The sequence below is a fragment of the Petromyzon marinus genome, chromosome 10 (assembly GCF_048934315.1).
Source record: "Petromyzon marinus isolate PM22_M1 ecotype Great Lakes invasive population chromosome 10, UKy_Petmar_22M1.pri1.0, whole genome shotgun sequence".
NCBI lineage: Eukaryota > Metazoa > Chordata > Hyperoartia > Petromyzontiformes > Petromyzontidae > Petromyzon > Petromyzon marinus.
This window is the reverse complement of record NC_133676.1, coordinates 15,087,884-15,099,943: the sequence shown is the minus strand read 5'-3', so window position 1 is coordinate 15,099,943 and position 12,060 is coordinate 15,087,884. Positions and strand designations below refer to the sequence as shown.

The 12,060-nt window shown below is 42.6% G+C and overlaps 1 protein-coding gene across 4 annotated transcripts in view; it reads left to right on the top strand.

Moving 5' to 3' along the window:
* The window catches only part of LOC116940843 (protein PALS2-like), a 226,327-nt gene that overhangs the window by 123,889 nt on the left and 90,378 nt on the right, over positions 1–12,060 (top strand). For all 4 annotated transcript variants that reach the window (XM_032951095.2, XM_032951096.2, XM_032951097.2 and 1 more), the window contains exons 2-4: positions 17–135; positions 7,794–7,946; positions 11,339–11,509. In XM_032951095.2, coding sequence (XP_032806986.1) covers positions 17–135; positions 7,794–7,946; positions 11,339–11,509 — 443 coding nt within the window. The remainder of the gene's footprint in view (positions 1–16; positions 136–7,793; positions 7,947–11,338; positions 11,510–12,060) is intronic.

The following is a 12,060-nucleotide window of genomic DNA, read 5'->3' as shown; positions in this document are numbered from 1 at the left end:
TTGGCCTCGCTCACAGCCATGGAGCAGGTACTGGAGAGCCTCCCAGAGCTGCCTGTGTGCACAGGAGCCAAGGACACAGACCTCATCTTCCTCCGAGGGCTCCTGGAAAGCCCCATCGTTCAGTCCCTCGCCAAGGTAAGCAGCGCTTGCTCGCTACGAACACACACGTGCGCACAAACACGCACGTGCACACGCAACAACACGGACACAAACACACACACGAGCACACACAAACAACAACCGGCATTCGCCACTAAGTGGCGGTGACGTCACCACGACGCTTGTGCCAGGCTATGTGCACCCTGAGGCCACGTGAAGTGTCGAACGCCCGCTGGCAGGAGGTCACGGGGCAGACCCAGGTGCCACGGGTCGACTGACAGAGATGACTGGCTGATGCACCACCTGTGCCCCCTACTGTGCCAACCTGCTGTGCTTTAGCCACCCGGCGCTCCGCTCGTTGTTCTGAGCGTTGCTCCTCCGCCCTCCGTTGTTGTTGGAGGGCGACTGCCTCCAACTGCTCAGGAGCATCCTTCACGAGCCTCCCCCACAGAAGCCGATCTTGACACCGCTGGTACCAGTCATCGGCAAGTCCACTCAGCTCCACGTCCTCCTGTACCACATCACTCCATCTCTTCTCTAGCCCGTGCCGCGCCCGCTTAGCCCCCTCAATCCGGCCGAACAAAAGCTGTTTCGGCATGCGGTGGCTGGGCATGCGGGCTACATGACCCAGCCATCGCAGCCTTGCCTGCCGGAGGAGCTCACCGATGGGACCCTGCCCAGATCTTTCAAGGATTTGTGAGCTCCTCACACAATCCAGTCTGGTTAAACCCAGGATGGATCGTAGGCAGGCCAGCCTAAATGTTTCTAACCGGCGAAGATGTTCCATTAGGGGGGTCCACGTTTCGCAAGCGTAGAGAAGGGAGGGAATGACCGTGGCCGAGAAGACCTGAAGCTTAGTGCGGAGCGACAGACCAGGTAGCTTCCACACAGCGTTACGCAACCGATGAAAAGATATTGCCGCTCGACTGATTCGGAGTGAGACCTCTGCTGTTAAACTGGAGCCAGTCATAAGCACACTGCCCAGGTATGGGAAACTCTCCACTCTCTCCACACAAACACACACGTACGCACAAACACACAGCAGTCTATGTGCACGTCTTACTCGGTGAATCCCGTTACAGATGAGTGTAAAGTTGCCTACAGCTGCTGAGGGCAGTGGGTGATGGTGTTACCATAGAGGGTCCCTAACCCAGAAGTTGATTGAGTGTTGGACCACAATGCATGAGGGCAAATACATTGAGACACTCACAGTTTGAAACGTAGGCTTTCACGACCAATATCATCCACAATAGAGGTTTTTTGGGTTAGATCGCGTAAATATATAAATCTGGATGTCGCCTTATGAAGCTAGTTGTAATTACTGGTGAAATGTCGTGGCTTGGCTCTCCAACACACCGGTTAGTGCTGTACTAGTGACGAATTGGCACGTTCCGTTTACGTGACAACTTTACTAGTTGGCTGTGTCGGGTGGTGGCGGGTTTAACGACACATTTATATATTTACGCGATCTAACTCACTCACACCCTTGTCCGCCATTCGTTTCAGTGCTGTTGAAGCACTGTTAATTGTATGCACTTGAGTTAAGCATTTGTTACAAGTATAATTATTCATAAGAAATTGCTACTTAGGCGAAGAGTGTATAATGATTGTATCATTTCATTAAAATTGTAAGCTCGTTTAATGGAATTTTAATGTCTAGTGTTACATAATGGGGAAATATTGCAAATTGTTTTAGTTATTAAAACAAAGTATAATAGACTTTAAATTGCATAAAGAAATGAACATACAAGTTTATCAACTTCATGTCCAATATTCGTTCTGGAATATTAAAAGTTGAGATGTGCTCTGCAAAAAATGTTTCAAGCAATTTCTGCTTGTGAGGTCATTGATATAAAAAAATATATATAATATCTCCTTTAATAATTAAACCTTTCTTTAAATTGGTAATCTGTAACATGAAATACATGTTGTAAAGACACAATCTATGCCCTACGATGTATGGCGAATTAATATGATAATATTAAACCTTCTACCAGGAAAGTATAGTGCTATCTTGTCCCTACATAGATTTGAAATGAACGGTTCGTATGAGTTTACGAGAACTCTACAAGGATTTCAAATATTGCCACTCATTGCCATATTTCCGCTTATCAGACACTCACAGCCCATGCCCTCGTGTCTCGCTGCCCATCGTAATTTCTTAGCCTTGCATTGCTTGATCTGTTTGTTATTCTTACCTGACTCTGCAGACATGGGAAGGGGCATTTCGCCAAATAAATTATTCATATTAATATGAAAAGAAAAGTTGAAAATCGTAGCTCTTTGCGAAGTGTAAATGTGAATTTTAAAAAGGGCAAAGCTTACATCCACACACGGACGAGTGTGTGACTTCAAATGCACAAGATGAGTTTATTTGTTTGATCTTGTTAAAGGATTAAGTGCACAAACTTATGAGGTAGATTTACATTGGATGGCTTGGTTAAAAGTGAAGTGAAAATGCGTAGAAAAAAACTAAGGCATTGTAAATATTAAATAACAACATATTGGCATTGCGTTAACAAAACTAGCAGGTACGGGATGCTTAATTGCCTTAAAGAACAAACATTTAAGACATCGACACATTTGGCTTACAAATCAGTGTATCCCAGTAGCATTTAAACAATGTACAGCCTGGGTCAATTTTGATTTAAGAGAATTTCAACAACAAAGGTTGATCTGTATACTCCAGAGCATACAATCTACTTGCATAAACACATAGCAAATTGCTGAATAATTCAATGCGCTTAATTAACAGTGGTTTATCAGCTACATCGATCCCCAGGAAGTCAGTGAGATAATGGGAGAAAATCGTTTGCAAAGCCTAGACTGAGTTTTTTTTTATGAATTCAGGAACTATTTCCAATTCATAAAATATATCATATTATCACCAAAACCCATCATCATCGTCTGGCTTTGCCCTGCATTTCTAATCCTATCTCTCCTCCAATTCTCTCCCTTTCATCAAGCACTATCTCCTCTTTTTAAATCAATATAAATCTTTGCACAATGAGAGATCATTCCCACCCTGACGCCCGCTGTATATTTGGAGTTTGCATGTCTCTCTCTCTCATCATCACGGTAGCTAGGAGATGTTAACTCCATCGTCCGGTATGCAGGAGGTCCTGGGTTCGTTCGCGACCCTGATGCCTGCTGTGTATTTGGAGTTTTCGTGTCTCTCTCTCTCATCATCATGGTGGCTAGGAGATGTTAACTACCTCGCATGGTATGCAGGAGGTCGTGGGTTCGTTCACGACCCTGACGCCTGCTGCTGTATATTTGTTGTTTCCTCCACATTTAGAAACGTGCGTTGAGAGTATATGGCTGCTATAAATGTCCACGTGATAAGCCACTTCGTTGAGCTATCCTTTGTGGCCAGGTCACTTCCGAAAAAGATCTGTATAGCTCGGTTGTCCTTACCTGGTAAAATAAAAAAAAATGTTTGTCGTTAAAACAAAAATGTTTGCATAATTTTCGGGACTGGGGTCTGCGGATTTTGTGCATGCACCCCCTCCCCTCGTGTCGTGGTGTGTCCTCTATACTGGGCTCATATTGACATGCAACACAACATATTTTAAAAATATATAATTCCAATCATCCTCCATTCTCACTGTTTGACGAGTTCAGGGTTTGTACAGCATGTGGTTTGGACAGCACACAGCAAACGGTATAACCCGAAAACACAGCATAATCTCGAAAAAAAAACCCATACAGTGTTATCTATTTGCACTGCTTACCACCAATACTTGTGTTCGATATGTACACACATTGTTGCGTGTTATTGCTACTTATTGCCAACATAATTTTGATTGATACACCATATATTGACTGTGCAGCATGTTGTCATTATGAGATAATGTTATATAAAACCATATATTAGTGTTTTATACCATTTGGGTTGTTGGCATCGTCGATTGCACATTTTATCTGGTAACTTCTTGTGAAGCTTTCTTGCAAACCAGTCCGCATTGATGCTCCTTGACATAAATTGAGAGTCTGGCATTTTCCCCAGAATGGCAAGCATCAGAGGTTGGGGAATAGTGGTTTCAGTTGACTTGGCTGATCACAAATTTAAAAGATGTCTTTCTACAAGGCATGCACTCTGGGATAGAGCTACATTGCTTAAAATAATCAGGAGCTGAGTCATAAGCACGTGTTCAATTTAAAATGCACCCAGGCACCACACACGAGCTGTCTTCTCACAACCATACTTAGGTAAATTAAATATGTACTTGGTAGACATCTGATTTTTCATGTTCTGGAACAGAATATACATTTTTTAAAGCTCATATGAGAACATTTTACATTTCCACTAAGCAGAGATTTAATGTGTAGCTTAAGCCCTACAAGAACTGTTATAAGTTTGGCACAATACAAGACATGATTTTTTACTGATGCAAATCAATGGAACTATACACTATAATGTTACGTGTTTCTTAAATTACATAAAATATAGTGGTTGAAAGTCACAAAAGCCGCATGCATTAGTCTATTTACAATATACACTCACACAATTAAATTAACATATTTGTAATGAAGGATTAAGAACAATGCCTATGGCACTGAGGTTTTAATTATTGCTATTGCAGTCTCTGTTGTGCTTACAAATAAGTAAATATTCTCATTTATACCCCATGAAGGTTGAGATGATGGAAATATCTTACATGCCTTTAATTATAGAAGACCATATTTTGAATATGCCTATCACATTGATTAGTTTTGTTTAATGAGAATGTCATTTTAATAAATTTCCCATCAACCTGTTTGGAAGCAGAGATGGCTAGGTTTCATATTTAGGTAATCTTTAACACGTGTGCTACATATAATCCAAATGTAGAAGGAAAAATGCCAGTGCCTTATGCAAGTAATGCGATCATTCGTGCGAAAAGCAATGTGACATGCTTCGAAATAACAGACCTCTGTAGTTTAATTTACTTCTCATATCATGACTGGATTAGATTTAGAGTTGAGACAATATTTTTGTTATGCGTTATGCATGTTGCAGTCGTAATGTAAGTATGCATTGCAACATTAGCATTGGTTTGAACGCGGGTGTCACCGTGACCCACTTCAATTGTCATTAGCACACAGCATTTGCATGCTTCAGAAGTGAGCACCTTTGTAGTGCACACGAGATGCTTAATAGAGTAGAAGCAAAGTGAAATTTCGATTTAAAGCTTTCGTGACTGCAGGGATTCATATTCTTGATTATTTCGGTAAAGTCACGTAGAAGGGAAATAATAAGAACATTTTCTCGCTGTGGTTTTCACACCTGATGATGATTGCGTGTGTTGCAATTGAAACGTCGTGAGAATTGTATAGCTTTATTTTTATTATTTTATTATTTCCCTTTTACGTGACTTTACCGAAAGAACCAAGAATAAGAAGCAATGTGCTTAAGACTTGGAAACCAGTTCATGTAGAAATTAGGCTTTTTTTGCAATGCTTTAAATAGCCAGTTTAACCAAATTGTGAAGGTTTTTCCACCTCCGATTAGCACGGTAGGCTATGTACGGTTGGAAATGAATTCAACATACATACAGAAAAATAAACATTCCATTGAAATCTTTAAATCTTTAGAAAACCTGCATTTGCAGCCTTAGTTGAGTGTGATATGCACCCTATGGGAACGTGGAATATTCACTCCTGGCTCGGGAAACCGACAGAGATGAGCGCCGCCCTGTTGCTCGTCCGATCGGGAGCACATTTTGAGCGATTATGTACCACTTTATTATCACTGATATCTTAATCGGTGTAGATGTACATGGTAAGTCCAGAACACTGAAATCCCATGCTGGTGTGTCCACGCATTATGTTTATGTTAATTTCTAGAATGTGTCTGTGCACATTTAAAACGAATGACTGAATAAATACAAAAAAACATGATTGTGCATAATAATAATATTGAACTGGCTGCCTTCATGCATGTAAAATAATTAATTAAGCCTTTTATAAATGATTCAATCAATGAAATACCCATGGTCATACAGTGGAATGCGGACCTGGCTGGCTTCATGCCTCCGCCATCTGCCTGCCCTTTGCTTCCGTGGGCTCGCGTTTGCCCTTTTTAATTTGGCAAACTGGAATACCATCACGTGCGTGTCAATTCAGCGAGTGAAAGTGCCAACGAGATAATGACCATATACCTCTCCACGCCCCCTTCCCACATCCACCACCTGCCCTTCAACTTGGTTCCCTCGTATTTATCGAGTTCACCTCCTCTTGGGAACCCCGAGAGGGCATTGCCAAGATTGGCAGTTGTGCGGTCTCCCCATGGCCCTGGCTGAAGTCTGTAAAAGTCGCCAATGGTCTGTTTTGCTCAATTGGTGGCAGCTGGAGAGCTGAGTGGCTTAGATCACTCTTATCTGGGTTCAATGTTTGTCGGATATCAACACTCTGATAGTGTGCAAGCAAGGCCGATGTAAAGTAGGAGCACCATCTGCTAATTTATATCTACAGATGTAGAAGGCCCCTTGACGTTTCTTTCACAGGAGTGATCCATTGTTTGTTGGTATCATTGCCAGTGGTTTTTTTGTATAATTGCCTTGTAATGCAAATAGGTCACCTCAATTTGGATGACCACAATACACATCATGTATGTACCCTGTACTGTATATAGTTTTGTTTTGATTAAGAAACCACCATCATCCTTATCAGCCATGGTCAATCCACTGTTGGATTCGGCTGTGGCCATCTCTCTTAGTTCTGCAACGTAAAAATTCACCTAGAAACTATTAAAGCAATATCTTTGCCATTCCGCACATACAAGCGTGGTGGAGTGTAGTCATATATCTATCCCCAAACTCGTAAAGTTGCAAATTTTTCATTATATGAATGCTTGTTGGGGAATTAATAATCTATTACCAAATGAATGTTTCTATTGATTACAACTGCTGTAATTAAATATTTGTTATTTGGAGAGTATGATGGTGGTGGTGTTCGTGATGAATGCTGATAGCGATGGTGGTGGATGATGGCACTGTGTTGTTAGTGGCGGTGTTGGTAGTGGTGGTATCGATAATGTGGGGAGTGGTAGTGTAGTGGTTAGCACGCTGTGCTACGTACCCGGCGACCAGAGTTCGATTCCCGCTCATGGCCAACACCAGTGACGATTATCTGAAGCGGTCCTGGGCCTCCCCTAGGTCGACTCAGCTTGACATGAGTACCTTGTGTGGTGTGTAAACATTGCCACTTGGGATACAAAGGTGGCCGGCCTTTATAGGTGCTCACTAACAGCGCTTGCCTGAACAGTATGTTAATGCTATACGGGGAATCTTTGTCTTTGGTATTGATGGTGGTGGTAGTACTGGTGTTTGTGGTAGTGATGGATGATGGTGGTGATGATGTGGTCGTGCCTGTGGTCATGGTGAATGATGATGATAACGTATGTGGTGCTGGTGGCAGTAGTGGCGGTGCTGCTGATGATGCTGAGGGTGATGCTGATGATAATGCTGATATGGTGATGCTGATGATGATGCTGATGGTGATACTGACGATGATTCTTATGATGCAGATGATGATGCGGATGATGATCATGCTGACAGTGATGCTGACGATGATGATGGTGCTGACAATGATGCTGACGATGATGATGGTGCTGACGATGGTAATGGTGCTGACGATGATGCTGACGATGATTATGGTGCTGACGGTGATGCTGATGCTGACAGTGATATTGATGATGTTCTTGGTGGCAGGCGCAGGCTCGGCTTGAGGAGCCCAAGCTCGAGGCCGTGGGTGAGAACAACCTGGAGCTGGTCAAGGAGATCCTGGAGGACATTTCTCCGATGGCGGATCAGGATGGGGGGGCGGCCGAGTTAGCGAACATCTTAAATGAGCCTCACTTTCAGGTGCTGCTCCATGGGAAGGAGTCTTCAAGTTGACGTTTCTCGAGGCCCAAATGTCCTTACACATGTCCCATGAGTAATACATATATGTCAATGTCTGTGACCTAAGTTGCTAAATCCATTCCTTGTTATCATCATTAGACCTCCTTTGCCAGTACCAAAATGTAATAATAGGGTTTTCCCCTTTTTTCTGGCAACAAAACTGAAACCTTTTTACAAGGATTCATGTCTGCATTAACCACAATACCTGCAGTCAAAATGCAAACAAAAAACAGACTATGATAATATTTTGGTACTGGCAAAGGAGGTCTAATGATGTAGATGCTCACCCCGAGCCCTCATTACTTTGATAGTGCATTGTCTTTGATAATAATATAATAATATATAATAATATATGCATTGTCCTTGAAACTGATTGGTCCACACCAAGGGATGGCTTTCTTTTGAGCCTCGACCCAATTGGTGCTCGACCAGATGACGCCAAAAGGCGTACAGCTCAAAGACAATGCACTATCAAAGTAATGAGGGCTCGGGGTGAGCATCTACATCATTAGACCTCCTTTGCCAGTACCAAAATATTATCATAGTATGTTTTTTTTTGTCGTCCCGACAGTTCTGTTCCTTCACCTGAAGAAGGCTACTTGTGTTGTGGCCGAAACGTCGTGAGAATTTTATTTTATTATGTTTTATTTTTATTACTTTGTTTCCATTCTACGTGACTTTACCGAAAGAATCAAGAAGATGAATCCCTGCACTCACAAAAGCTTTAAATCGAAATATATGCATTGTCCTTGAAACTGATTGGTCCACACCAAGGGACGGCTTTCTTTTGAGCCTCGACCCCATTGGTGCTCGAGCAGATGACGCCAAATGGCGTACAGCTCAAAGACAATGCACTATCAAAGTAATGAGGGCTCGGGGTGAGCATCTACATCATTAGACCTCCTTTGCCAGTACCAAAATATTATCATAGTCTGTTTTTTGTTTGCATTTTGACTGCAGGTATTGTGGTTAATGCAGACATGAATCCTTGTAAAAAGGTTTCAGTTTTGTTGCCAGAAAAAAGGGGAAAACCCTATTATTACATTTTGGTACTGGCAAAGGAGGTCTAATGATGTAGATGCTCACCACCCCGAGCCCTCATTACTTTGATAGTGCATTGTATTTGAGCTGTACGCCTTTTGGTGTCATCTGGTCGAGCACCAATTGGGTCGAGGCTCAAAAGAAAGCCGTCCCTTGGTGTGGACCAATCAGTTTCAAGGACAATGCATATATTATCATAGTATATTTATTGTCTGCATTTTGACTGCAGGTATTGTGGTTAATGCAGACATGAATCCTCGTAAAAAGGTTTCAGTTTTGTTGCCAGAAAAAAGGGGAAAACCCTATTATTCCATTCCTTGTTAGTTTGTTTTGAGTGCAGAAAATTGGCTGGCATTGATGTATGGTACATAAGGAGTTTACAATTGACAAGAAAATAACAGCTTTTTTTGTTTTTGTGTGTCGTAATGTTGTGTTTTTGGAGGGACCTATGAAAATAATGTAAGGCTTGAAGAATAAAACCATAAGACCAGAATATTTATTTAAACTATTTTAGAACAAGGCTGTAAGAGTTTTTAAACCACTGCCAATGTTATTGACAACATATTTTTTTCGTTTGAATATTCAATGTTGACGTTTCCAGGACATTGGCAGTAAATAGTGGTGTTTTCAAAATATCTGCATGAAAATTTAATCCACAAAAACATTCTAAAATAGTGTGTATATATTAACTATACTGAAAAACCAATTTGCGTGACATTTTCAGTCATAGATGGAAAAAAAACTTTGGATGATACAAATGCATAGTTCAATGGAATGTTCACACAGTAATGCCTCTCAGTACTACACAAGGACTTTCATAAGTTGCTCTGTATTTTCGGGCCACTGTGCTATTTAAAAAATAAAAGTGATTAAAGCCTTCACCAGGAGTGTGTAGGGGTTTCTGTAGGTACCGCCAAACCCTTCGTGAAGGTCAGGCCGTTGCATGCCACTGTCATGGTCAAATGCACCCCACCTGCCCACAATGATATATCTTTCGGAGTGTAGGAGGGCCCCTTTTGATTCAGTGCTCTGCTCCCGTGCAGAGTGTACCTGTGCCCTCATGTATGAAAGCGAATGAATAAGTTACGTGCTGCCCAGCCATCTGTCAAAGATGTGAAGTGTAAGACGCCGCAGAGAGATCAAGAGAATAAACCCTCCGTTTTATATCCCGAGGGTGTGTTGAATAAGTGAAATAAGTTTATAAAAACAGTTGTCTGTTGTATTTCCATGGCTGTGTCGCTAATATGTTTTGGGAATTGGTTCAAACAAAAAAAGCTTTGGGCCTCATTGCACCATATTTTAATAATGCCAATTTTTTTTTAATCAGATTTATCTTTAACTGACTTGACAAACTAAAAATCGGTAAGATAGCAACTTCACTGCAACAACCAGAAAATGTTTCACGAATGAACAACACCCCATTATCAGATTAACTTAACACTGCAGTGTCTATAGTAAAAGCACGGTGAGAGTGGTGGCACAATGGTTAGCGCGCTGCTCTACGAACCCCGGCCACCTGCACTGACCGGCCTGGTCATGTATGGTCAAACAATTCCCATGACCGACACTGCATGGGTAGGCTTTCATCCACGAGTTGATTGACAAAAAAAAAGGCCCGTGAATGATTATTATTATTATTATTGTTGTGCGGTAGGCTAATGTTTCAGACTATGGTCCCTTGTTCGGTGCAGAGACAAAGGATGGTTATAATATTTGTGTTGCATTCCTTGCTCTCGTGAAAGCGAGACAGACGCACGCAAGCATGACAGAGTATGAGTTATCATAATGAAATAAAAAAGTAATAGGGAGTTTTTGAGGCGGTGTAATCGATGTTATGCGGTCAGAAATATGTCAACAAACAACCCTTTATAATCAGAAGTACAAATATATAAATGTTTAAAACATGCGCATATTTAAATGTACAAAATTGAACCGTGTAATGTTCACGGATCAGATTTTTTCATTCTACAAAATAGCCGAAATCGGTTTGAAAACAGAGGAGATAAAAAAATGTTGCCAAAATATTGGAATAAAGTTGCATTCCTCTCACCCCATAAATGGAGCCCATAATGCTCGCGCGTGCCGTGTTCCATCTAGTTTTCTTCAGCGAGTCAACAAATTTCAAGGGGTTGCGCACATCCACGGCCTAACCATGAAACCGCGCGCACCGGGGGATGCATGCCAGCACCAAAGCGGCAGGGGGCACGGCAGCGAGGAGCTGCCCCCGAGGTGATCCAAAAAAAGAACCTTGTCGTCATTCCCCACCCCCCGACTGCCCCTCCGCTGCCAAATGTGTGCTTGGCACGCTGCAGTCTCTGCTGGAAGCGCATGACGTGGTGGCCTCCCAGAGCTACGACAACATCACGAGCAGCACGGGGAACGACAGCAGCGACCTCTGGAGTGACCCGGCTGCCCTGGACGGAGCTGCTGGAACGGACGCCATCCGCATGGTCGGCATTCGCAAGGTGGAGGGGCAGCCCCTGGTGAGCGTCCAGCACACCCTGAGCACCGCAGCACACAACCGCAGCGGCCTGTGAACTCTGCAGGTTTCAGTGCTGACTAAGTCCAGTAGAACCCCTCTTAACGACCAGCACTTAACGACGGGCCTCCATAGAGCCCAATGTGTAGTGTATAGTAGTGTAGTGCAGGGACTTGCGGTCAGGGGAGGCAGAGCCTCACCTGTCATACTCCAATGAAAATAGCTGTTACGAAAAGTAGAACAAATCAAATAGAATAAATATTAAGATTTTTCCACTGATCTGTGTTCTAAATGTAATTTCTGTATAATTCCAATCATTTTTTATCGTCAAAATCGCCAAATTTGCGGAGCTCCGCTGCAAATACAGGAAGAGACGAGAGGTGAGGCAGCGACGAGCTCAGCCTCCCCTCTGATTGCGCAACCCCTCAGTAACTAGATGGAGCGTGGGCAATAAGCGCGTGCCTGTTACTATCTCTCAGTATGTCACCAATGTAATGTTTGTAGACCCCTTCATTTCATGTCCTCGTCTTCCATACTCCAGGTAACTTAGTTCAC